Source organism: Lithobates pipiens, unplaced genomic scaffold (genome assembly GCF_037356315.1).
Source record: "Lithobates pipiens isolate NorthernLeopardFrog02 unplaced genomic scaffold, aLitPip1_a1.2 Scaffold_27, whole genome shotgun sequence".
NCBI lineage: Eukaryota > Metazoa > Chordata > Amphibia > Anura > Ranidae > Lithobates > Lithobates pipiens.
The window spans coordinates 228402274-228429415 of NW_027507788.1; the positions used below are offsets into that span (position 1 = coordinate 228402274).

Below are 27142 nucleotides of genomic sequence, written 5' to 3' on the forward strand. Positions count from 1 at the left end.
CCAAATCATTTGGTGGAGGGGGGATTATGATGTGGGGGGGGGGGGATTATGGTGTGGGGGGTTGTTTTTCAGGGATTGGGTTTGGCCCCTTAGTTCCAGTGAAGGGAACTCTCAAGACGTCAGCATACCAAGACTTTTTGGACAATTTCATGCTCCCAACTTTGTGGGAACAGTTTGGGGACGACCCCTTCCTGTTCCAACATGACTGCTCACCAGTGCACAAAGCAAGGTCCATAAAGACATGGATGAGCGAGTTTAGGGTGGAGGAACTTGACTGACCTGCCCCCAACCCGATAGAACACCTTTGGGATAAATTAGAGCGGAAACTGTGAGCCAGGCCTTCTGGTCCAACATCAGTGCCTGACCTCACAAATGCTCTTCTGGAAGAATGGTCAAACATTCCCATAGACACCCTCCTAAACCTTGTGGACGGCCTTCCCAGAAGAGGTGAAGCTGTTATAGCTGCAAACGTTGTGCCAACTGGATATTGAACCCTCCGGACTAAGACTGGGATGCCATTAAAGTTCATGTGTGTGTAAAGGCAGGTGTCCCAATACTTATATAATATCTGTACTGGGATTGGTATTGTGGGACAAGCTCTGTACTGGGATGGGAATTAGTGGGAGAGGTCTGTATTGGAATGCATATTGGTGGGAGAGCTCTGTACTGGGGTGGGTATTGGTGGGAGAGCTCTGTACTGGGGTGGGTATTGGTGGGAGAGCTCTGTACTGGGGTGGGTATTGGTGGAAGAGTTCTCTACTGGGGTGGGTATTGGTGGGAGAGCTCTGTACTGGGGTGGGTATTGGTGGGAGAACTCTGTACTGGGGTGGGTATTGGTGGGAGAGCTCTGTACTGGGGTGGGTATTGGTGGGAGAGCTCTGTACTGGGATGGGTATTGATGAGAGAGCCCTGCACTTGGATGGGTATTGGTGGGAGAGTTCTGTACTGGGGTGGGTATTGGTGGGAGGGCTCTGTACTGGAATTGGTACTGGTGGGAGAGTTCTGTACTGGGATGGGTATTGGTGGGAGAGCTCTGTACTGGAATTGGTATTGGTGGGAGAGTTCTGTACTGGAATTGGTATTGGTTGAGGAGCGCTGTACTGGGATGGGTATTGGTGGGAGAGCTCTGTACTGGGGTGGGTATTGGTGAGAGAGCTCTGTACTGGGATGGGTATTGATGAGAGAGCCCTGCACTTGGATGGGTATTGGTGGGAGAGTTCTGTACTGGGGTGGGTATTGGTGGGAGGGCTCTGTACTGGAATTGGTACTGGTGGGAGAGTTCTGTACTGGAATTGGTATTGGTGGGAGAGTTCTGTACTGGAATTGGTATTGGTTGAGGAGCGCTGTACTGGGATGGGTATTGGTGGGAGAGCTCTGTACTGGGATGGGTATTGGTGGGAGAGCTCTGTACTGGGATGGGTATTGGTGGGAGAGCTCTGTACTGGGATGGGTATTGGTGGGAGAGCTCTGTACTGGGGTGGGTATTGGTGGGAGAGCTCTGTACTGGGATGGGTATTGGTGGGAGAGCTCTGTACTGGGATGGGTATTGGTGGGAGAGCTCTGTACTGGGGTGGGTATTGGTGGGAGAGCTCTGTACTGGGGTGGGTATTGGTGGGAGAGCTCTGTACTGGGATGGGTATTGGTGGGAGAGCTCTGTACTGGGATGGGTATTGGTGGTAGAGCTCTGTACTGGGGTGAGTATTGGTGGGAGAGCTCTGTACTGGGATGGGTATTGGTGGGAGAGCTCTGTACTGGGATGGGTATTGGTGGGAGAGCTCTGTACTGGGATGGGTATTGGTGGGAGAGTTCTGTACTGGGGTGGGTATTGGTGGGAGAGCTCTGTACTGGGATGGGTATTGGTGGGAGAGCTCTGTACTGGGATGGGTATTGGTGGGAGAGCTCTGTACTGGGGTGGGTATTGGTGGGAGAGCTCTGTACTGGGGTGGGTATTGGTGGGAGAGCTCTGTACTGGGATGGGTATTGGTGGGAGAGCTCTGTACTGAGATGGGTATTGGTGGTAGAGCTCTGTACTGGGGTGAGTATTGGTGGGAGAGCTCTGTACTGGGATGGGTATTGGTGGGAGAGCTCTGTACTGGGATGGGTATTGGTGGGAGAGCTCTGTACTGGGATGGGTATTGGTGGGAGAGCTCTGTACTGGGGTGGGTATTGGTGGGAGAGCTCTGTACTGGGGTGGGTATTGGTGGGAGAGCTCTGTACTGGGATGGGTATTGGTGGGAGAGCTCTGTACTGGGATGGGTATTGATGAGAAAGCCCTGCACTGGGGTGGGTATTGGTGGGAGAGCTCTGTACTGGGGTGGGTATTGGTGGGAGAGCTCTGTACTGGGGTGGGTATTGGTGGGAGAGCGTTGTACTGGGGTGGCTATTGGTGGGAGAGCTCTGTACTGGGGTGGGTATTGGTGGGAGAGCTCTGTACTGGGGTGGGTACTGGTGGGAGAGCGTTGTACTGGGGTGGCTATTGGTGGGAGAGCTCTGTACTGGGATGGGTATTGGTGGGAGAGCTCTGTACTGGGATGGGTATTGGTGGGAGAGCTCTGTACTGGGGTGGGTATTGGTGGAAGAGTTCTCTACTGGGGTGGGTATTGGTGGGAGAGCTCTGTACTGGGGTGGGTATTGGTGGGAGAACTCTGTACTGGGGTGGGTATTGGTGGGAGAGCTCTGTACTGGGGTGGGTATTGGTGGGAGAGCTCTGTACTGGGATGGGTATTGGTGGGAGGGCTCTGTACTGGGATGGGTATTGGTGGGAGAACTCTGTACTGGGATGGGTATTGATGAGAGAGCCCTGCACTTGGATGGGTATTGGTGGGAGAGTTCTGTACTGGGGTGGGTATTGGTGGGAGGGCTCTGTACTGGAATTGGTACTGGTGGGAGAGTTCTGTACTGGAATTGGTATTGGTGGGAGAGTTCTGTACTGGAATTGGTATTGGTTGAGGAGCGCTGTACTGGGATGGGTATTGGTGGGAGAGCTCTGTACTGGGGTGGGTATTGGTGAGAGAGCTCTGTACTGGGATGGGTATTGATGAGAGAGCCCTGCACTTGGATGGGTATTGGTGGGAGAGTTCTGTACTGGGGTGGGTATTGGTTGGAGGGCTCTGTACTGGAATTGGTACTGGTGGGAGAGTTCTGTACTGGAATTGGTATTGGTGGGAGAGTTCTGTACTGGAATTGGTATTGGTTGAGGAGCGCTGTACTGGGATGGGTATTGGTGGGAGAGCTCTGTACTGGGATGGGTATTGGTGGGAGAGCTCTGTACTGGGATGGGTATTGGTGGGAGAGCTCTGTACTGGGATGGGTATTGGTGGTAGAGCTCTGTACTGGGGTGGGTATTGGTGGGAGAGCTCTGTACTGGGATGGGTATTGGTGGGAGAGCTCTGTACTGGGATGGGTATTGGTGGGAGAGCTCTGTACTGGGGTGGGTATTGGTGGGAGAGCTCTGTACTGGGGTGGGTATTGGTGGGAGAGCTCTGTACTGGGATGGGTATTGGTGGGAGAGCTCTGTACTGGGATGGGTATTGGTGGTAGAGCTCTGTACTGGGGTGAGTATTGGTGGGAGAGCTCTGTACTGGGATGGGTATTGGTGGGAGAGCTCTGTACTGGGATGGGTATTGGTGGGAGAGCTCTGTACTGGGATGGGTATTGGTGGGAGAGCTCTGTACTGGGATGGGTATTGATGAGAAAGCCCTGCACTGGGGTGGGTATTGGTGGGAGAGCTCTGTACTGGGGTGGGTATTGGTGGGAGAGCTCTGTACTGGGGTGGGTATTGGTGGGAGAGCGTTGTACTGGGGTGGCTATTGGTGGGAGAGCTCTGTACTGGGATGGGTATTGGTGGGAGAGCTCTGTACTGGGATGGGTATTGGTGGGAGAGCTCTGTACTGGGATGGGTATTGGTGGGAGAGCTCTGTACTGGGGTGGGTATTGATGAGAAAGCCCTGCACTGGGATGGGTATTGGTGGGAGAGCTCTGTACTGGGATGGGTATTGGTGGGAGAGCTCTGTACTGGGGTGGGTATTGATGAGAAAGCCCTGCACTGGGATGGGTATTGGTGGGAGAGCTCTGTACTGGGGTGGGTATTGATGAGAAAGCCCTGCACTGGGATGGGTATTGGTGGGAGAGCTCTGTACTAGGATGGGTATTGGTGGGAGAGTTCTGTACTGAGGGGGATATTGAGGAGAGAGCTCTGTACTGGGGGTGTTTAGAAGAAAGCTAATTTGGGAGTGGGGGTTACACCTATTCAACCATTCTTCTTGAATATATTTAGAAGATATAAAATGATGGTTTCCCAGACTCACTTTATTATCCTTGGTGTTCCATGGGAGTCGCTCATTGAGCTGCAGCGTCTGTGCGGTTTTACTGTAAGAGCCGACGATGCTGAAAGTTGGGCTTTCTCCGTCCCATAACCACATGACTATGTCATAGCCTGTAGCAGGATCTCCATTCTCGTCAAAAAAAATGGACTGGTTGTAAAGAGTGAAATTCACCGTCTTCACGTGCTGCAGCAGCTGCCAATTGGAAAAAAAAAAAAGGGCAATATTAGAATTGATTCAACACTATTGTAGAAAGCGGATAGTGACAGTCTATATGAGTGATTCTCAACCAGGGTTCCTCCAGAGGTTGTAGGGGTTCCTTCAGCATTGGGCCATTTCTGCCTCCTCAGATAAGTTCCCACTGACACCATTGATCTTTTCAGCTTTCTGTAAGGGGGTAATTCTTCCCAATGACCACAAGTGTGAGGACCATTCTTCCCACTGACCACAAGTGTAAGGACCATTCTTCCCAATGACCACAAGTGTGAGGACCGTTCTTCCCACTGACCACAAGTGTAAGGACCATTCTTCCCAATGACCACAAGTGTAAGGACCATTCTTCCCACTGACCACAAGTGTAAGGACCATTCTTCCCAATGACCACAAGTGTAAGGACCATTCTTCCCTATGACCACAAGTGTAAGGAACATTCTTCCCACTGACCACAAGTGTGAGGACCATTCTTCCCACTGACCACAAGTGTGAGGACCATTCTCCCCAATGACCACAAGTGTAAGGACCATTCTTCCCAATGACCACAAGTGTAATGACCATTCTTCCCACTGACCACAAGTGTGAGGACCATTCTTCCCAATGACCACAAGTGTGAGGACCATTCTTCCCAATGATCACAAGTGTGAGGACCATTCTTCCCACTGACCACAAGTGTAAGGACCATTCTTCCCAATGACCACAAGTGTAAGGACCATTCTTCCCACTGACCACAAGTGTGAGGACCATTCTTCTCACTGACCACAAGTGTGAGGACCATTCTTCCCACTGACCACAAGTGTAAGGACCATTCTTCCCACTGACCACAAGTGTAAGGACCATTCTTCCCAATGACCACAAGTGTGAGGACCATTCTTCCCAATGACCACAAGTGTAAGGACCATTCTTCCCTATGACCACAAGTGTAAGGACCATTCTTCCCACTGACCACAAGTGTAAGGACCATTCTTCCCAATGACCACAAGTGTGAGGACCATTCTTCCCAATGACCACAAGTGTAAGGACCATTCTTCCCTATGACCACAAGTGTAAGGAACATTCTTCCCAATGACCACAAGTGTGAGGACCATTCTTCCCACTGACCACAAGTGTGAGGACCATTCTTCCCAATGACCACAAGTGTAAGGACCATTCTTCCCACTGACCACAAGTGTAAGGACCATTCTTCCCAATGACCACAAGTGTGAGGACCATTCTTCCCAATGACCACAAGTGTAAGGACCATTCTTCCCAATGATCACAAGTGTGAGGACCATTCTTCCCACTGACCACAAGTGTAAGGACCATTCTTCCCAATGACCACAAGTGTAAGGACCATTCTTCCCAATGACCACAAGTGTAAGGACCATTCTTCCCAATGACCACAAGTGTAAGGACCATTCTTCCCTATGACCACAAGTGTAAGGAACATTCTTCCCAATGACCACAAGTGTAAGGATCATTCTTCCCAAGGACCACAAGTGTGAGGACCATTCTTCCCAATGACCACAAGTGTAAGGACCATTCTTCCCAATGACCACAAGTGTAAGGACCATTCTTCCCTATGACCACAAGTGTAAGGAACATTCTTCCCAATGACCACAAGTGTAAGGACCATTCTTCCCAATGACCACAAGTGTGAGGACCATTCTTCCCAATGACCACAAGTGTAAGGACCATTCTTCCCAATGACCACAAGTGTAAGGACCATTCTTCCCTATGACCACAAGTGTAAGGACCATTCTTCCCAATGACCACAAGTGTGAGGACCATTCTTCCCAATGACCACAAGTGTAAGGACCATTCTTCCCTATGACCACAAGTGTAAGGACCATTCTTCCCACTGACCACAAGTGTAAGGACCATTCTTCCCAATGATCACAAGTGTGAGGACCATTCTTCCCACTGACCACAAGTGTAAGGACCATTCTTCCCAATGACCACAAGTGTGAGGACCATTCTTCCCAATGACCACAAGTGTAAGGACCATTCTTCCCAATGACCACAAGTGTAAGGACCATTCTTCCCTATGACCACAAGTGTAAGGACCATTCTTCCCAATGACCACAAGTGTAAGGACCATTCTTCCCACTGACCACAAGTGTAAGGACCATTCTTCCCACTGACCACAAGTGTAAGGACCATTCTTCCCACTGACCACAAGTGTGAGGACCATTCTTCCCACTGACCACAAGTGTGAGGACCATTCTTCCCAATGACCACAAGTGTAAGGACCATTCATCCCACTGACCACAAGTGTAAGGACCATTCTTCCCACTGACCATCACACTAATGTATCATGAGTTGTAGATTTCACATTTTTAGCAGGGGGTCCCCCGAGACCGGAGAACTATTTCAAGGGTTCCTCTGTGTTGAAAAGGTTGACAAAGGCTGCTCTATATTATCAGGCTTCATGCAGAGGTGAAGAGCCTTGGTCACAGGAGTTACAACTGCAACTGGGTGTTGTCCTACTTTGGGAGACATACTGGTTATGACCCTTTTACTGCCCCAAAGGTCACCTATCAAGTACAGAAGTGCTGGTATTGCCCTAGCTTAGTGCAGAGCACAGTCACACTCCACAAATGCCCGGCACTCAGACTTTTTTCAATGAGTGTATGGAAAATATGGGAAAAAAACCCTTGCAGTGGTCAAGCACCAGGACTAGGTCCTTTAGAACCCAAGTCAAAAAGGCCAAAGTGGGTCCCACCACCTATTCATGATGACCTGTGAGTAGCAGCACAGGTTGCTTGATTTGCAGGTCCTGCCCCTTTTTTGTACTCCAATCCTGCTGAAGCGCCCAAGGCAAGCTGTCTCTTCTGCCTATCCCTTGGGCTCGGCCCTGGCAAGAGCTATGGGTTTTTCTTAGAAGTGTCTATAAAAGGAATATTTTTCTTGGTTTATTTGTTTTCTAATTGCTGACATCATTTCCTGCTGGTGCCGTTACCTGCAGCAGCACAATGTAACAGAATTATGAGGAAAGTGGCAGTCTGGAGGCGGACACTGAAGTCTACCCAGCGCTACCCCCTAAGGAGCTGCTGGATTTTGGGTCCTGTCTCCCTATAGTCTGCGCAGCCAGGCAACGTGCATTTTTCCACTCTCAGGCAAATACAAGAAACAGTCCATTGGGCTTGGTTTTTAGGATTTATTAGTGATTTCAACTTGGATAGGGTAAAGGGGGTTATGGGATGCCCAACGTGACTGGAAAAACAACAAAATGAGGACAACATCCTTCTGTGGCACACTGCAACAACAGATACTCGACTGTATTCCCTCCCGAAAAACAGCAACAGTCTTTAACAAAGGTATCCCTTTTTAGGAGCTCTGTGCCCCTTGAATGGATTTTTAGCAAAGTCCCAACTGATAGGAGCTCTCAGTCCACTTAAAGAAAAATACCAGCCCACCTGGCTACAGTATCTGATCCCAAGGCAAAGGATTGGGTAAGCAGTAAACTCAACTGTCCCCTGAAGACTTGCCAAAGCACTTGCATCTAGCAGACTTCTTCCTTATAGGCCCTGGGGTTGTAGAGGTCCTCACACTGTCCTATGGATGAAACTGCTTTTGGGCCTTCTTCTGCTAGGCTGGTTCCTTTCCATGCTATGCAGGCTCTCCTTCCCTGGTGGACTGCAGGGCACTGAAGCTCCCTCGGTCAGCTTTCCTCCTTTCTCCAACCTCTAGAACCCCCCCCCCCCTCCTTCTTCGGGGGGGCCCCCTTCCAGGCTACACAACAGCACCGCAACCATCTATTTTCCACCCGACTCCCCTGTTGGCCAGGCTCCTCAATATTTATGGGCTGGTTTAGACATCCTGCCAGGCCTCCTGCCTGAGGAGTGATCCCATTCCCAAAATATTTCAGATCCCTTCCTCTATACCCCCGCCCACTAAGCTTATGTAGTTCCATAGTTAGTAAGGTTAATAAAGACGACAGTCCATCCAGTTCAACCTGAGTGCAGGGGCGTAACTATAGGGGGTACAGCAGTTGCGACTGCAACCGGGCCCTGTGATGCAGGGGGCCCATGCAGCCCCCTCTACATATGGCCGGCAGCAGCATAGGCAGCTATGGGGTACCAGTGCACCATGCACACGGGTGGCTGGAGGTGGAGGGTGACTAGCAGAGCTCAATGCTCGACTATCGCACTGGCTGCTCTTTAGTTGTGCATTCCCCGCATGACCTGTGTCCTCAGCCGGCTCCTCAGAGTACCCCTCTCCTGCTCCATGCATTGCCGCTCAGTCCGATGTCTGTTCTCCCAAGCCAGACAGGGACAGTCCCCCAATGGGGCACCTAAAAATAAAAAAATAAAAATAAAAAACTACTGATGCCAGTGGTGGAACTACAGGGGCTCCCAAAGGTCATACCTGTGACCACACCCTGGAGTTCCACCGCCGGGCTCGGAGGGAAGGGCCCTGGCTGGGGTTCAGGGGGGCCCTTCATGGTTTCTTGCATCGGGGCCCTGAAGGTTCTAGTTACGCCACTGCCTGAGTGAGTGTCTACAAATGTCCCTATCCCTGTACATTGTGTCTCATTAAGATGCTCGTCTATTATTAATTTAAGGTACCCATATAGCACCGTCAATTTACTCAGCGCTCCACACATACATCGCACACTCACATCAGTCGCTACCCTCAAGGGGCCCGCAACCCAAGGTCCCCAGCTCACATTCAAATACTCATTTGGACAGAAGCCAAATAACCTACCAACATGTCTTAGGAGTGTGGGACCCGATTGGCTGGGAGTCTTAAGACCCGATTGGCCAGGAGGAAAAGCGACCGCCAGGACCCAGGTAGAAATGCAGGGGGGCAGCCATAGAAGCCGTGACCTGGATGGGGTAAGCGGGGGGCTGGCATCATCCCAGTATAGCCCCTTAAAGCCGAGGCAGCATGTATGCATACGGTCAGCGCTAAGGGGATATACTGGGATTCTGTACTTGCCAAATATGCTGCAGAAATGTCCCTCCACTGAGTCTGGCTACAGCCATTGAAATTATGGGCAGCTGAAGCTGCTGCGTGTTCACTTCCTGGATTTACACAGACACACAGGGGCACACCTCCAGCTCTGCAGCTTTCATTGGCCCTCTTATGACTCCTATCCCTATCATCCTGGCAGAGGAAGAGAGAGAGCTGTACTTGATGTCATAAGCCTACTCTAATGACCAGACAAGAAACAGAAAGTGGGCTGTATAAGCCCTTGTACTCACAGTTGGACATTCCGATGGAAAATGTCCAATCGGACAGTGTTGTCGGATAATGCGACAGTGTGTGGGCTCCATCGGAACTGTTTCCGCCGAAATATCCAACGGACCAAGATTTGAGAGCTTGGCTATAAAACTTTCCGACAACATGATCCGATCGCGTCTTACACTTTCAATGACAATAGTAAACAGGTTAATTGAAGAAGTTGAATCTCCCTAATGGGGACACAGTTTGCAATAAAAACTGACAGGGGTTCTAATCCCTCTCCACTTCATCCAAAACCAAAAAAAGATTTGCCTTTAGTTATACTTTAAGCTCGAAACAAATTGTGTTGCCCAATCAATGTACTCACCTGCCATGGGTAGTAAGTGCCATTCCTGCATTGGCCAGATGTACAGTTCAGCAGTCCATGCAGGCCATAGGCTATGGCGTACACTGCCGCATAGACGTTAAAAGAGGCCGACATTTCAGCCAGGCCAGGAATGGGCATGTTCTGCAACGTGAATGACCGACATTCGTCACAAACCTGGTTACAGCTATAGTTCCTCGCGTCTCCGGATTTCAATGAGCTGACGTAGGATATCTCAAAGTCTAAGAGTTTGGGAAAGCCGATTTGCTTTACCGCTACCCCAAAAATGGTGCCAATGGTCTCTATATTTGGCAAGGCTGCAATTTCAGATTTAACCAACCAATCTTCGCTGCCTATCCAGACCATTCCAGTGATGTTTCCATTGATCACTTGTTCTAGGAACATCTTGGCAACGGGAGTTGCAGAAAAAACCACAACTACTCTGACGTGAGTCTGGACTATGTTGTCCACTATGTTCTTCATGACAGTTGTATTCGTGGTATATGGCAGCAGTCCGTGGTAAGGGACGCAGATGCCGTTTTTGGACGCCAAGGCGTTTAAGTCCTGTAACCCTTGTCTACCGTAAACGTCATCGCTGCCAACTATGGCCACCCACGTCCAATTGAACCTCTTCAACAACTGCAGCATAACTTGGACTTGCAGATTGTCGCTGGGAATAGTTCGAAAGAATGAAGGGTACATCTGTTTGAGACTCAGGTGTTCATTGGTAGCAGAATAACTTATCTGGAATACAAAAGTCAAGAGCGTTCATTAAAATGCATATCCCATTATCTAAATTTATATTGTGGAATTTTCAGATACTTTATAGTGTAACTTCAGTACAAAAGAAAAATCTGTTTGTGTGTCAACACCTTACCCCATGGGCGGTTGATGGAGGACTCCCAGGTTGCTCGGTGGGCTAGCATTTCAACCCTCAAGGCAAAGGAGGGCCGGCTGTACTGTCTTATTGCAGACACTTCTGCCTCCCCCAGTTTTTGCTATGCTATGTTTACTATGCTTCAGTTTGTGAATGAGCAGGAAGCCTCATTCACCTGTGCAGCTGAGAAAGAAACTGAGAAATCTATGTCTTCAGTCACTTTTGGACGGATGGGGGGCCTGTAAGGTAGGCTGTATGGCACCCCGTGATTTCTAACCGCAGTCCTGGATGACTAATGAGATAATGATCAAGAAGCAACAGGAGAGGTGGAGGATTTGCATCTGATTTGTAGAATGAATGCAGCAAAAGCTGTGAGATGCTTGCACTACAGCTTCCTCTCCAGCAAGGAGAACAGTGAGCAGCACAGTAGTGACATCACCAAATCTCAGCCCATATCTGGTGAGGCCAGAGTAGCAGAGGCAGCAGTGCCTTGGATGATCTTTGAAAGCAGGGTAACCCTTTTAGGTCATCACAACATTTCTAGATGTTTGATACAGGCTGGGCTTGGACCACCTCTTAGCCCCTGTACACACGGTCGGACATTCTGCCAACCAAATCCGTCGGATCTTGTCCGAAACTGTTGCATACACACGGTCGGACTAAGTTGTCGAAAAATCCGATCTTTCAGAACGTGGTGACGTAATTTCGTTATGATGGGACTACATTCAGGCTAGTAGCCAATAGCTTTGGTGTAGGAATTTGATCTGAGCATGTGTGGCAATTGGTCCGATCAGAATTCTCTACACATGATCGGATTAAGTCCGATCAGCCCAGTTGGTCGGAAAATATTTCCAACATGTTGGAAAATTGGGTCCGACGGATATTCCGACGGAATCAGTCCGATGCAGACCACACAGAGTCGGATTATCCGACAACACGGTCCGATAGGACACATTCCGACGGATTCTCCGACCGTGTGTACGAGGGCTTAAACGTCTGCCAACATTACATCAGCATCATCAACATGCCCTGAATATTCCACAGATAATCAAAAACATTTTCAACATTGTGGAGATGCCAACAATGGCCAGAAAGATTCTGTCATCCTGCAAGAGACTGCAAGTGCTACAAGCAATAAGTAGACCAACATGGACAGTCCTCACCTCCGGTATGAGGACCAAGCCCATAAGACTGGCCGTCACAAAAGAATAACTGCTGCTGTCTGGACCGACCAAGGCCATTATGTTGGGTTTTTAGACGGTGAAGTTGTCCTGAATCTTGATATAAGTCTGTGAGCAGTGGAAAAGTACTCTCAGAGACCCATATGTGTTGGTGGATTCCAAGCAGGTGTCCAAGATTTCCTAGCTCAGCTTCCTCTCCAGCAAGGAGAACAGTGAGCAGCACAGTAGTGACATCATCAAATCTCAGCCCATATCTGGTGAGACTAGAGTAGCAGAGCCAGCAGTGCCTTGGATGATCTCACACTGCAAGTATACAACTTTGAATGCCTAAGTGCAGGAAGTACATTGCTATTTTTTTTTTTAGGAGGAAATATAGAAAAAGTGTAACCCTTTTAGGGTCATCGCCAGGGGCGTAACTATAGGGGGTGCAGCAGTTGCGACCGCAACTGGGCCCTGTGCTGCAGGGGGCCCATGCAGCCCCCTCTACATATGGCCGGCAGCAGCATAGGCAGCTAGGGGTACCAGTGCACCATGCACACGGGTGGCTGGAGGTGGAGGGTGACTAGCAGAGCTCCATGCTCGACTATCGCACTGGCTGCTCTTTAGTTGTGCATTCCCTGCATGACCTGTGTCCTTTGCCGGCTCCTCAGAGTACCCCTCTCCTGCTCCATGCATTGCCGCTCAGTCCGATGTCTGTTCTCCCCAGCCAGATTTTAGAAAAAAATAATAAAAAAAACTACTGATGCCAGTGGTGGAACTACAGGGCTCACAAAGGTCATACCTGTGACCAAGCCCTGGAGTTCCACCGCCGGACTCAGAGGGAAGGGCCCTGGCTGGGGTTCAGGGGGGCCCTTCATGGTTTCTTGCATCGGGGGCCCTGAAGGTTCTAGTTACACCACTGGTCATCGCAACATTTCTAGATGTTTGATACAGGCTGGGCTTGGAACCACCTCCTAAACGTCTGCCAACATTACATCAACATCATCCACATGCCCTGAATATTCCACAGATAATCAAAAACATTTTCATGAGATGCCAACAATGGCCAGAAATATTCTGTCATCTTTCAAGGGACTGCAAGTGCTACAAGCAATAAGTAGACCTACATGGGCAGTTCTTACCTCAGGTATGAGGAACAAGCCCATAAGACTGGCCGTCACAAACGAATAACTGCTGCTGTATGGACCGACCAAGGCGATGATGTTGGGTTTGTAGTCTGTGAAGTTGTTCTGAATCTTGATATAAGGCTGTGAGCAGTGGGAAAGTACTCTCAGAGTTCCATATATGTTGGCGGATTCCGAGCAGGTGTCAAAGATCTCGTAGCCCAGAGTAATATTGGGGAGCAGTATGGTGGAGTTATTGATCTCCTTGATGGCCAACCTTATTGCCTGAAGTATGTGAAACTGATAGGGATCAAAGGAGGACCTTAATATAAACAAAAACAAAAAAGTGAAGGGGAGTTTGTGAAGTAAGCTAGCAACAGAATCAGACACATATTTCATGGTAATCTGCCATTATATCTCATTTAATAAAGGGCTTTTAGTAGAGGTTTGGGGAGTTCGCCATTTTGGCGTTTGCAGTTCCAAACTGCTGGCTGACAAGCTGACAGCGGTCTTCACAGAACCACTCAAGTTCAGTTACATTTGATGGTTACCGTTTGTGGACTGCAGTCATTCCACAGATTTTCAATGGGGTTTAAGTCTGGGCTCTGACTAGGCCATGCAAGGACATTCACCGCCTTCTACTCCAACCACTGTGTGCCCATTGGTGGACATTCCCCACCTTCTCCTCCAAACACTGTGTGCTCATTGGTGGACATTCCCCGCCTTCTCCTCCAAACACTGTGTGCTCATTGGTGGACATTCCCCGCCTTCTCCTCCAAACACTGTGTGCTCATTGGTGGACATTCCCCACCTTCTCCTCCAAACACTGTGTGCTCATTGGTGGACATTCCCCGCCTTCTCCTCCAAACACTGTGTGCTCATTGGTGGACATTCCCCGCCTTCTCCTCCAACCACTGTGTGCTCATTGGTGAACATTCCCCGCCTTCTCCTCCAAACACTGTGTGCCCATTGGTGGACATTCCCCGCCTTCTCCTCCAAACACGGTGTGCTCATTGGTGGACATTCCCCGCCTTCTCCTCCAACCACTGTGTGCTCATTGGTGGACATTCCCCGCCTTCTCCTCCAACCACTGTGTGCTCATTGGTGGACATTCCCCACCTTCTCCTCCAAACACTGTGTGCTCATTAGTGGACATTCCCCGCCTTCTCCTCCAAACACTGTGTGCTCATTGGTGGACATTCCCCGCCTTCTCCTCCAACCACTGTGTGCTCATTGGTGAACATTCCCCGCCTTCTCCTCCAAACACTGTGTGCCCATTGGTGGACATTCCCCACCTTCTCCTCCAAACACGGTGTGCTCATTGGTGGACATTCCCCGCCTTCTCCTCCAACCACTGTGTGCTCATTGGTGGACATTCCCCGCCTTCTCCTCCAAACACGGTGTGCTCATTGGTGGATATTCCCCGCCTTCTCCTCCAAACACGGTGTGCTCATTGGTGGACATTCCCTGCCTTCTCCTCCAAACACTGTGTGCTCATTGGTGGATATTCCCCGCTTTCTCCTCCAACCACTGTGTGCTCATTGGTGGATATTCACCACTTTCTCCTCCAAACAGTGTGCTCATTGGTGGATATTCACCACTTTCTCCTCCAACCGCTGTGTGCTCATTGGTGGTCATTCCCTGCCTTCTCCTCCAACCACTGTGTGCTCATTGGTGGACATTCTCCACCTTCTCCTCCAACCACTGTGTGCTCATTGGTGGACATTCTCCACCTTCTCCTCCAACCACTGTGTGCTCATTGGTGGACATTCCCCCGCCTTCTCCTCCAACCACTGTGTGCTCATTATTGGGCATTCCCCGCCTTCTCCTCCAACCACTGTGTGCTCATTGGTGGACATTCCCCGCCTTCTCCTCCCACCACTGTGTGCTCCTTAGACATGTACACTGCCAAAAAATGTGTTAGTTTTTGTTTCATTTGTTTTTGTTTTGTTTTTTTCATTTTTTGGGTCATTCGTTTTGATTGAAATTCATTATTTTGAATAAATTTGAAATAATTCAGAGAAGGCGGGGAATGTCCACCAATGAGCACACAGTGGTTGGAGGAGAAGGTGGGGAATGTCCACAAATGATCACACAGTGGTTGGAGGAGAAGGCGGGGACTGTCCACCAATGAGCACACAGTGATTGAAGGTGGTGAATGTCCTTGCATGGCCTAGTCAGGGCCCAGATTTCTACCCCGTTGAAAATCTGTGGAATGACTTGAAGACTGGAGTCTACAAACGCTCTCCATCAAATGTAGCTGAGCTTGAACCGTTTTGCAAATTCTGTGGTTCTGTTTTTGATTCTGACATAGTGTAAAGAGATATCCACGCTTAGTGCATAAAATAGCCAGCAGCTGAGCGCTATAACCCAAATATCAGGCACTAAAGTGTGTTTAACCACTTTCAGCCCCGGACCATTTTGCTGGCTTAAGACCAGACCACTTTTTGCGATTCGGCACTGCGTCGCTTTAACTGACAATTGCGCGGTCATGCGACGTGGCTCCCAAACAAAATTGACGTCCTTTTTTCCCATAAATAGAGCTTTCTTTTGGTGGTATTTGATCACCTCTACGTTTTTTATTTTTTTGCACTATAAACAAAGAGCGACAATTTTGAAAAAAATGCATTATTTTTTACTTTTTGTTATAATAAATATCCCCCAAAAATATATAAAAAAACTTTTTTCCCTCAGTTTAGGCCGATACGTATTCTTCTACATATCTTTGGTAAAAAAAATCACAATAAACGATTATTGATTGGTTTGCGCAAAAGTTATAGCGTTTACAAAATAGGGGATAGTTTTATGGCATTTTTATTAATATTTTTTTTTTTACTAGTAATGGCGGCGATCAGTGATTTTTATTGTGACTGCGACATTATGGCGGACACATCGGAAATTTTTGACACATTTTTGGGACCATTGTCATTTATACAGCAATCAGTGCTATACAAATGCAGTGATTCCTGTGTAAATGACACTGGCAGTGAAAGGGTTAACCAGTGGGTGGCAGTGTAGAGGTTAAGTGTTCCTAGGGGCGTGTTACTAACTGTGGGGGGGGGGCTGGGCTTTGTTTTAGTGAACACTGATCTCTGCTCCAATCACATGGAGGAGAGATCAGTGTCACTTGTTGCTAGGCAGAACGGGGAGATGCTGTTTACAACGGCATCTCCTCGTTCAGCCGCCCCCCCCCGTGAGACGATCGCGGGTATCCCCGTGGCGATCGAGTCCACAGGACCCGCGACCAGACTCATGGGGGTCCTGACCGGCACTGCCACTTGGCAGGGCGGCATTTAAAACTGGACGTACCTGTACGCCAATATGCCTGCCCATGCCATTCTGCCAACGTACATCGGCGTGCGCCGGTCGGGAAAAGGTGTTAAATAAAAGTGCAGCGCTTTTATTTAAACATTTGATTCTGACATGTTGGTGTTCTATCTTTTACTTGGATGTTATAAGCTGCACTGAGTAAATACAGCTGGATAAACCAAAAACCGTGTCTGTCTTCATTTCCGTCTGCAAAGCAACAAAATGTGATTATTTCAAAGTGGGTGATTCTTTTCTATACCCGCCCGCTGTCAGCTTGTCATTCATTCACTGAATCACCCTCAGAATTTTCCAATTAAATCCAATCACAAAAATGTGTACATTTTAGATAAAACATGTATGAAAAAAAACTTCTAGATAAGTGTAAACCTAAACATTAAAACCCCATACAAAATGAATTGTGTTATTGCCTTTTCAATAATCATTTACATTTTTTTTTTTTAACCCTGCAGCTTTCATGAAAATAATACTCGCTGATCCTGCCATGAAGGTCCTTGTTCAGGCACTTCCCGTTATAGGGTGACAACGCTTTGTCCCTGTCTTCCAGCTGTGTTCCCGCGTTGTCACCCTGTCACACCGGGTAAAGACTACAAGTGTAGACAACTGCAATGCCATTGTTGTTACCATCAGCTGGAGTACATGTAGATAAAAAGTGGCAGCAAAGAGACTGCAGAAGATCACCAGGACATACAGTACGTGCAACAAAAGTAAAAAAAAATAAAAAAAGTGAAAAAGTTTTTTATTTAACCGGTTCCCAACCGGCGCGCGCCGATGTACTTCGGCAGAATGGCACGGGCACGCATATTGGCGTACAGGTACGTCCATTTTTATATGCCGCCCTGCCATCGCGTGCACGCCGCCGGCGGCGCGCTCTCGTGCCGGTCGGGACCCCCGTGAGTCCGGTCGCGGGTCCCGCGGACTCGATCGCCGCGGGGATACCTGCGATCGTCTCACGGGGCGGCTGAACGGGGAGATGCCATTGTAAACAGCATCTCCCCGTTCTGCCTAGCAACAAGCGACACTGATCTCTTCTCCCTGTGATTGGAGCAGAGATCAGTAACCACTAACACAAAAGCCCAGCCCCCCACAGTTAGTAACACGCCCCTAGGAACACTTAACCCCTACACTGCCACCCACTGGTTAACCCCTTCACCGCCAGTGTCATTTACACAGGAATCACTGCATTTATATAGGACTGATTGCTGTATAAATGAAAATGGTCCCAAAAATGTGTCAAAAATGTCCGATGTGTCCGCCACAATGTCGCAGTCACAATAAAAATCGCTGATCGCCGCCATTACTAGTAAAAAAAATTAATTTATTAATAAAAATGCCATAAAACTATCCCCTATTTTGTAAACGCTATAACTTTTGCACAAACCAATCAATAATCGCTTATTGTGATTTTTTTTTTACCAGAAATATGTAGAAGAATACGTATCGGCCTAAACTGAGGGAAAAAATTTTTTTTTTTATATATTTTTGGGGGATATTTATTATAGCAAAAAGTAAAAAATAATGCGTTTTTTTTTTCAAAATTGTCGCTCTATTTTTGTTTATAGCGCAAATAAAAACCGCAGGGGTGATCAAATACCACCAAAAGAAATCTCTATTTATGGGGAAAAAAAGGACGTCAATTTTGTTTGGGAGCCACGTCGCACGACCGCGCAATTGTCAGTTAAAGCGACGCAGTGCCGAATCGCAAAAAGTGGTCTGGTCTTAAGCCAGCAAAATGGTCCGGGGTCTGAAAGTGGTTAAGAAACAAAGGCATTTTTATATGATACAGAGTGATGTAGCAAACGCATTTATATACTTGTGTGTCATGTGAATGCACAAAACTGCACAATTTTGCATGTGGTCATGAAATATGCAAAAAAAAAAAAAAAGGTTTGTCGTGCTTGGAATGTCATTCATTGCTAACGGCACCCCCAATCAGGGCCGTCTCTAACCGATTCCCCGAATGTAGCGTATACAATTGCTACACAAATCATATTGTAATTGTAAAAATTCCCCTTCCTTTCCAATCTACAGCCGCTGTCATATTCTGCAATATGGTCACCTGGAGGCGCTCCGCACACAAACGTTATACAGAGCGCCCCCCCCCCCACCCCCAGAAAGTTCATTTCCGGCTTGTGTGATTGGCTCTCACTGATTTTCCCAGGAGTCTGCACTACTAAGACACAAGTCAGATTTTGGGCATCCCCTGCAACAGAAATGTTCTTTTTTGGTGAGATACTCACAAAGGGAAATCACATCTAATGGGATGCAGGCCCTGCCACTTTCCTCATCAGAGCCCTGCGGGTGAAGCAGCTGATCGATAATTATGAAACTACTCCCATTACACTCACTTTCCCACATGAGCACAGACAAACACACAGGGATTTCCTACAAAAGGTCAGAATCTGCAACAAAGTGTTACAATCCCTGCAATGTACAGAGATCACCCAGAGGGGATCTACTAAAGGGATCTTTTACATGAGTGGTAATCCTCCCCACCCTCTGAAAAGTGTTTCGCAGTGGATTACTCTTCGAAGGCCGGTATAGCAGCAGCTGATGTGCATTCAGGAGGTGTTACAGCACTAACAGGTACTCGGTTGACCGGCTGGGGGGGGGGGAGCAGTAAAACCATTGCTGAGCCGCCTGTTTTTATTACACCAGTGTGAATGAGCCCCCTTAAAGTGGTTGTAAAGGCTGAAGGTTTTTTTACCTTCATGCATAAGCATCTGTGTACACCCCCCTCCCCCCCCCCTATACCTACCTGAGCCACATCCCGAGAGTAGCTGCTGCTCTCCCGAGTCTCTTCCTCCTCATTGGCTCCTGCTGCTGTCAATCACAGGCAGTGGAGGAGGGAGCTAAGGCCAAGCCATGCTCTGTGTGTCTTATGGACATACAAAGCATGCACGGGTGCCCCCAGAGGAAGCAGCTTGCTCTGGGGGCACTCGTCAAGTGGGAGGGGCCAGGAGTGCTGGTAGGAGACCCGAAAAGAGGAGGATCGGGGCTGCTCTGTGCAAAACCATTACACAGAGCAGGTAAGAATGACATGTCTGTTGTTAAAAAAAAAAAAAAAAACAAGAGCATTTAATAACTTTAACCGCATGCCGACCGTATAACATTGATATAGGTACTAGGTACGTGATCTGGCCGACCACCCGGCCGTGCTGTGATTACACACAGCTGATGTCGATCAGCGGGTGCCGGCCAATGGATTACCGCCAACACCCTCCGATCGTCCAGAATTAGCACAGGACAGAGCCCCGCCTATGTAAACCCAGCCAGTGTCATTAGTACAGTGACAGTGCATATCATTAGCACTGATCACTGTATTAGGCTGGGTTCACACTGCTGCGATGCACGAACGCTGCTAATCCGCTGCGGGTTCCCGCTTCGCATGCCTCCCGGCGGCAGTTCACACTGCCCTATGCGAACTGCTGGGAGTGTCAGTGAAACGTTAATGACACCCCCAGATCAGTTCGCATATCGCAGTGCGATCTGCAAACTCGGAACAGGAACTCAACCATCTGAAATAATAACTAATAACTTAACTATTACTATTAAATGATAGGTATTGGAATTTCCTTTCAAATTTGTCTGTTAGTGAAAGTAACAAATACGAATTTATCTGAAGTTACAAATTATCTGAAATAACGAATGCCGCTGTAGTGTCACATTATGCTGCCTATCACAGGATGCTGCGGAAGTGACGTTTCCGCCAGAAATTGCGTACTGCGCATGCGCCGTGCGTTCCAAACGCTAGCGCCGTGCGTTCCAACATATGTTCGGCAATACAGTTCAGCGAAACCATCACATAATGTTACGGAAGTGACTGTGCAGACAACACAAACACTGGGCGTTACAACACCAATACTTCCCTTGTTACCTCGGATCAGTTTTTAAATAACCATGCTGAGCTACGTGTGCTGTTAGGTTATGGATTGCTGGGACTTGTAGTGCCTATGCTGAGCTACGTGTGCTGTTAGGTTATGGATTGCTGGGACTTGTAGTGACTATCCTGAGCTACGTGCGGGCTTCGGTTATGGAGTGCTGGGACTTGTAGTGCCTATCCTGAGCTACGTGTGGTGTTAGGTTCTGGATTGCTGGGACTTGTAGTGCCTATGCTGAGCTACGTGTGGTGTTAGGTTCTGGATTGCTGGGACTTGTAGTGCCTATGCTGAGCTACGTGTGGTGTTAGGTTCTGGATTGCTGGGACTTGTAGTGCCTATGCTGAGCTACGTGCGGGCTTCGGTTATGGAGTGCTGGGACTTGTAGTGCCTATCCTGAGCTACGTGTGGTGTTAGGTTCTGGATTGCTGGGACTTGTAGTGCCTATGCTGAGCTACGTGCGGTGTAGTGTCACATTTTGCTGCCTATCACAGGATGCTGCGGAAGTGACGTTGCCGCCAGAAATTGCGTACTGCGCATGCGCGATGCGTTCCAAACACTCGCGCCGTGCGTTCCAACATAGTTTCGGCAATACAGTTCAGCGAAACCATCACATAATGTTACGGAAGTGATGTTACACACAACACAAACACTGGGCCGTTCGTTACAACACTAATACTTCCCTTGTTACCTAGTAGGTTTTGCATTGCTGGGACTTGTAGTGCCTATCCTGAGCTACATGCTTCAATGTTCAGTGTCCTCATCCTTATCCCCGAGCTTCAATGTTCAGTGTCCTCATCCCTATCCCCGAGCTTCAATGTTCAGTGTCCTCATCCTTATCCCCGAGCTTCAATGTTCAGTGTCCTCATCCTTATCCCCGAGCTTCAATGTTCAGTGTCCTCATCCCTATCCCCGAGCTTCAATGTTCAGTGTCCTCATCCCTATCCCTGAGCTTCAATGTTCAGTGTCCTCATCCTTATCCCCGAGCTTCAATGTTCAGTGTCCTCATCCTTATCCCCCTGCTTCAATGTTCAGTGTCCTCATCCCTATCCCCGTGCTTCAATTTTCAGTGTCCTCATCCTTATCCCCGAGCTTCAATGTTCAGTGTCCTCATCCCTATCCCCCTGCTTCAATGTTCAGTGTCCTCATCCCTATCCCCGTGCTTCAATTTTCAGTGTCCTCATCCTTATCCCCGAGCTTCAATGTTCAGTGTCCTCATCCCTATCCGCAAGCTTCAATGTTCAGTGTCCTCATCCCTATCCCCCTGCTTCAATGTTCAGTGACCTCATCCTTATCCCCGAGCTTCAATGTTCAGTGTCCTCATCCTTATCCCTGAGCTTCAATGTTCAGTGTCCTCATCCTTATCCCCATGCTTCAATGTTCAGTGTCCTCATCCCTATCCCTGAGCTTCAATGTTCAGTGACCTCATCCTTATCCCCGAGCTTCAATGTTCAGTGTCCTCATCCTTATCCCTGAGCTTCAATGTTCAGTGTCCTCATCCTTATCCACCAGCTTCAATGTTCAGTGTCCTCATCCCTATCCCTGAGCTTCAATGTTCAGTGTCCTCACCCCTATCCCCGAGCTTCAATGTTCAGTGTCCTCATCCTTATCCCTGAGCTTCAATGTTCAGTGCCTCATCCTTATCCACCAGCTTCAATGTTCAGTGTCCTCATCCTTATCCCCATGCTTCAATGTTCAGTGTCCTCATCGAAGCAGGGGGATAAGGATGAGGACACTGAACATTGAAGCAGGGGGATAGGGATGAGGACACTGAACATTGAAGCTCGGGGATAGGGATGAGGACACTGAACATTGAAGCTCGGGGATAAGGGTGAGGACACTGAACATTGAAGCTGGTGGATAAGGATGAGGACACTGAACATTGAAGCTCGGGGATAAGGATGAGGACACTGAACATTGAAGCTTGCGGATAGGGATGAGGACACTGAACATTGAAGCTCGGGGATAAGGATGAGGACACTGAAAATTGAAGCACGGGGATAGGGATGAGGACACTAAACATTGAAGCTCGGGGATAAGGATGAGGACACTGAAAATTGAAGCATGGGGATAGGGATGAGGACACTGAACATTGAAGCATGGGGATAGGGATGAGGACACTGAACATTGAAGCTCGGGGATAAGGATGAGGACACTGAACATTGAAGCTCGGGGATAGGGATGAGGACACTGAACATTGAAGCTCGGGGATAGGGATGAGGACACTGAACATTGAAGCATGTAGCTCAGGATAGGCACTACAAGTCCCAGCAATGCAAAACCTACTAGGTAACAAGGGAAGTATTAGTGTTGTAATGAACGGCCCAGTGTTTGTGTTGTGTGTAACGTCACTTCCGTAACATTATGTGATGGTTTCGCTGAACTGTATTGCCGAAACTATGTTGGAACGCACGGCGCGAGTGTTTGGAACTCATCGCGCATGCGCAGTACGCAATTTCTGGCGGCAACGTCACTTCCGCAGCATCCTGTGATAGGCAGCAAAATGTGACACTACACCGCACGTAGCTCAGCATAGGCACTACAAGTCCCAGCACTCCAGAACCTAACACTGCACGTAGCTCAGGATAGGCACTACAAGTCCCAGCACTCCAGAACCTAACACCACACGTAGCTCAGCATAGGCACTACAAGTCCCAGCACTCCAGAACCTAACACCACACGTAGCTCAGGATAGGCACTACAAGTCCCAGCAATCCAGAACCTAACAGCACACGTAGCTCAGCATGGTTATTTAAAAACTGATAGGAGGTAACAAGGGAAGTATTGGTGTTGTAACGCCCAGTGTTTGTGTTGTCTGCACAGTCACTTCCGTAACATTATGTGATGCTTTTGCTTAACTGTATTGCCGAACATATGTTGGAACGCACGGCGCATGTGCAGTACGCAATTTCTGGCGGAAACGTCACTTCCGCAGCATCCTGTGATAGGCAGCATAATGTGACACTACAGCGCATCTAAACAAATTGAATGGAATGACTTAACAATAAAAAATAACAATAATAAAACTGTTTTATTATTATTATTATTATTATTATTATTATTATTATTATTATTATTATTAATAATAATAATAATAATAATATTTATTATTAATTAGTTCTGTTCCATTTAGATGCGGCATTCATTATTTTGGAAAAATCGTAACTTTGAATAAATTTGTATTCGTTACATTCACTAACAGACAAATTTGAAATTAAATTCCAATACCTATAATTTAATCGTTAGTTATTATCAGTTATAGTTAGTTTGTTTTTTGGGATTTTCTCATTTTTTCATTTACGAATTTTCTAATTTATGAATTGAGATCACAACAAATGACCCGAAAAAAAACAGAAAAAACCCCAAAAAAACAAATGACCCGAAAAAAAAAACAGAAAAAACCCCCAAAAAAACGAATGAAACGAAAACGAACACATTTTTCAGCAGTGCACACGTCTAGTATCACTGGTTCCCAAAAAAGTGTCAGTTTAGCGTTCAAATGTCCGCCACAATATCGCAGTCACGCTATAAGTTGCTGATCGCCGCCATTACTAGTAAAATAAATAAATACAAATTCCATAAAAATACCCCATAGTTTGTAGACGCGATAACTTTGGCGCAAGGAAATTCCAATACCTATAATTTAATTGTAAGTTATTATTAGTTAGTTCGTTAGTTTTTTTGGATTTTCTAATTTTTTAATTTACGAATTTTCGAATTAACGAATTGAGATCACAACAAAATGACCTGAAAAAAAAAATTAAAAAAACCCCCCAAAAAAACGAATGAAACGAAAACGAACGCATTTTTCGGCAGTGCACACGTCTAGTATCACTGGTTCCCAAAAAAGCGTCAGTTTAGTGTTCAAATGTCCGCCACAATATCGCAGTCACGCTATAAGTTGCTGATCGCCGCCATTACTAGTAAAATAAATACCGTATTTATCGGCATATAACACGCGCCAGCGTATAACACGCACCCCAAGTTTAGGAGGGAATTTTAAGGAAAAAAACTTTTAGGAGGGAAGTTTAAGGGGAAAAAAAAAACTTACATTTATATGCCCATCAATGTCATCTGCAGCCTTGTCTATTTTATTTGCTATTTGTTTCTAATTTTTTTTTAAAATGCCGGATGTGTATTTCAGCGGCGTGCGGTAGTTCTCGGCGGGCCTCCGGTGCCTTCGGCTCTTCTTGCCAGCTTTCGGCCGCCTTTGGCAATTCTCGGCAGCTTTCGAAAGTTGCCGAGAACGGCTGAAGATGGCCGAAAGCCGCCGATAATGGTCGAAGGCGGCCGAAAGTCGCCTTGAAGAGCCGAAGGCGGCTGAAAGCCACCCAGAGGCTCTGAATTTTCGGGGGATCGGCGTATAACACGCACCCACGATTTTCCCCTGCTTTTAAGGGGAAAAAAGTGTGTGTTATATGCCAATAAATACGGTAAATACAAATTCCATAAAAATACCCCATAGTTTGTAGACGCGATAACTGTGGCGCAAACCAATCAATATACACTTATTGGGATTTTTTTTTTTGTTTACCAAAAACATGTAGCAGAATACATATTGGCCTAAATGTATTTTTATCGGATATGTTTTAGAGAAGAAAGTAAAAGAATTTTTATTTTTTATTGTCGGTCTTTTCTTGTTTATAGCGCAAAAAATAGCGCAAAAAATAAAAACCGCAGGAGGAGATCAAATACCACAAAAAGAAAGCTCTATTTGTGGGGGGGGGGGGGAAGGACGTCGATTTTGTTTGGGAGCCACGTCGCACGACCGCGCAATTGTCAGTTAAAGCGAAGCAGCGCCGAATCACAAAAAAAAAAGAAGGGGGGCCTGGTCTTAAGCCAGCAAAATGGTCCGGGGGCTGAAAGCGGTTAAGAAACAAAGGCGTTTTTAAAAGTGTCATCAATTTTATTTGGGTGCAGCGTCGCACGACCGCGCAGTTGTCAGTTTAAAATAATGCAGTGCCGTATCGCAAAAAAAAGGGGGGTAAATCTACCGGAGGGCAAGTTGTTAAAGCGGGAGTCCGCCGGCCGTTTTTTTTTTTTTAAAAGCCAGCAGCTACAAATACTGCAGCTGCTGACTTTTAAAATAGTGACACTTACCCGCCCAGCGCGCCCGCGATGTCGGCACCCGAAGCCGATCTCTCGATCGTCTCTGCCGCCACCATCTTGGGTATGGGAATCAGGAAGTGGAGCCTTTCGGCTTCATTTCCCGGCTCCCCTACTGCACATGCGCGAGTCGCGCTGCGCAATAAGGACGGTCCCCGCTGTCTCTGGGATCTGTGTGTTTCCCAGCAGGCAGCGGGGCACTTGCGGAAGGGGGCGGGCACTTGCGGAAAGGGGCGTAATCTACGCCCCTTTCCGCAGAGAGCTATCCCGGAAGTGGGTGCAGTTACCTGGATTATCCAGGTATCTGCTCCCCCCTCCCCCCTGAAAGGTGCCAATTGTGGCGCCGGAGGGGGGGAGGATTCCGATGAGCGCAAGGTCCATTTTAGGGTGGACCTCCGCTTTAAGAAACAAAGGCGTTTTTAAAAGTGTCATCAATTTTATTTGGGTGCAGCGTCGCACGACCGCGCAATTGTCAGTTTAAAATAATGCAGTGCTGTATTATAAAAAAAAAAAAGGGGGGGGTAAATCTACCGGAGGGCAAGTGGTTAAAGTCATACATATCAGTTGATGATCGAATTCCCATCCTCTCAAAGTCCGTTTTTTTTTTTCAATATGAGGAATCAGAGTCGCCATGAAAGTCCAAACAAAAGTGAGAAAATGTTTCTAACCTTTCACACACGTCGATCAGAGGCGCGGATCGCGTGGAGACGGCCGCATGGTGGACGGTGAATAAACCTCCGAGGATGAAATCTCCAGGAGAACTAAATTCCACGTCGTCTCTCCTTTCTCCGCAATCCGAGGCGCGGGCGAGCTGACAAACCGCGTAGAAGAAGAAGAAGAAGAAGCGCACCCCCGACATCGTGTGGTCCTCCGCGGTGGTCGGCGCGGGGCGTCTTCTGACGCTGAATACACTCTGGACACGCCGTCTATTTATAGGATGACTTTGCTTTTTCTGTAGATGACAAATCTATATGATCCATCGGCCGTCCTTCCACAGAATCAGCATAGCTTATTTGAATGTGCGCAAGCTTTCGCCTTCCATAGCAACAGGAACAGGGAGGCGTTCCACAGAGGCAAATGGCATCCAAAAACACTGCGTAGGTTTTCAAAGAAGAGTTTAAGAATTAAGGAGATATTTGGCTGTAGACACAGACCTGCGTCAATTTAAATTCAAGAAAGCTACACTGTATTACCAGAAGTATTGGGACGCCTGCCTGTACACGCACATGAACTTTAATGTTCCCCCCCCCAGTCTTAGTCCGGAGGGTTCAATATTGAGTTGGCCCTTTGCACCTATAACAGCTTCACCTCTTCTGGGAAGGCCGTCCACAAGGTTTAGGAGATGTGTCTATGGGAATGTCTGACCCATTCTTCCAGAAGAGAATTTGTGAGGTCAGGCACTGATGTTGGAAGAGAAGGCCTGGATCGCAGTCTCCGCTCTAATTCATCCCAAACATGTTCTATGGCAGGGATATGCAATTAGCGGACCTCCAGCTGTTGCAAAACTACAAGTCCCATCATGCCTCTGCCTCTGGGTGTCATGCTTGTGGCTGTCAGAGTCTTGCTGTGCCTCATGGGACTTGTAGTTCTGCAACAGCTGGA

The 27142-nt window shown here is 47.8% G+C and overlaps 1 protein-coding gene across 1 annotated transcript in view; it reads right to left on the reverse strand.

Annotated features, from left to right (window-relative positions):
• The window catches only part of LOC143934606 (taste receptor type 1 member 1-like), a 32991-nt gene extending 6534 nt beyond the window's left edge, over positions 1 to 26457 (reverse strand). The window contains exons 1-4 of the mRNA XM_077458354.1: positions 26209 to 26457; positions 13248 to 13551; positions 10072 to 10812; positions 4308 to 4517 (exon numbers count right to left, since the gene is read on the reverse strand). Coding sequence (XP_077314480.1) covers positions 4308 to 4517; positions 10072 to 10812; positions 13248 to 13551; positions 26209 to 26399 — 1446 coding nt within the window. The 5' untranslated portion in view covers positions 26400 to 26457. The remainder of the gene's footprint in view (positions 1 to 4307; positions 4518 to 10071; positions 10813 to 13247; positions 13552 to 26208) is intronic.
• Between the last annotated feature and the right edge of the window lie 685 nt (positions 26458 to 27142).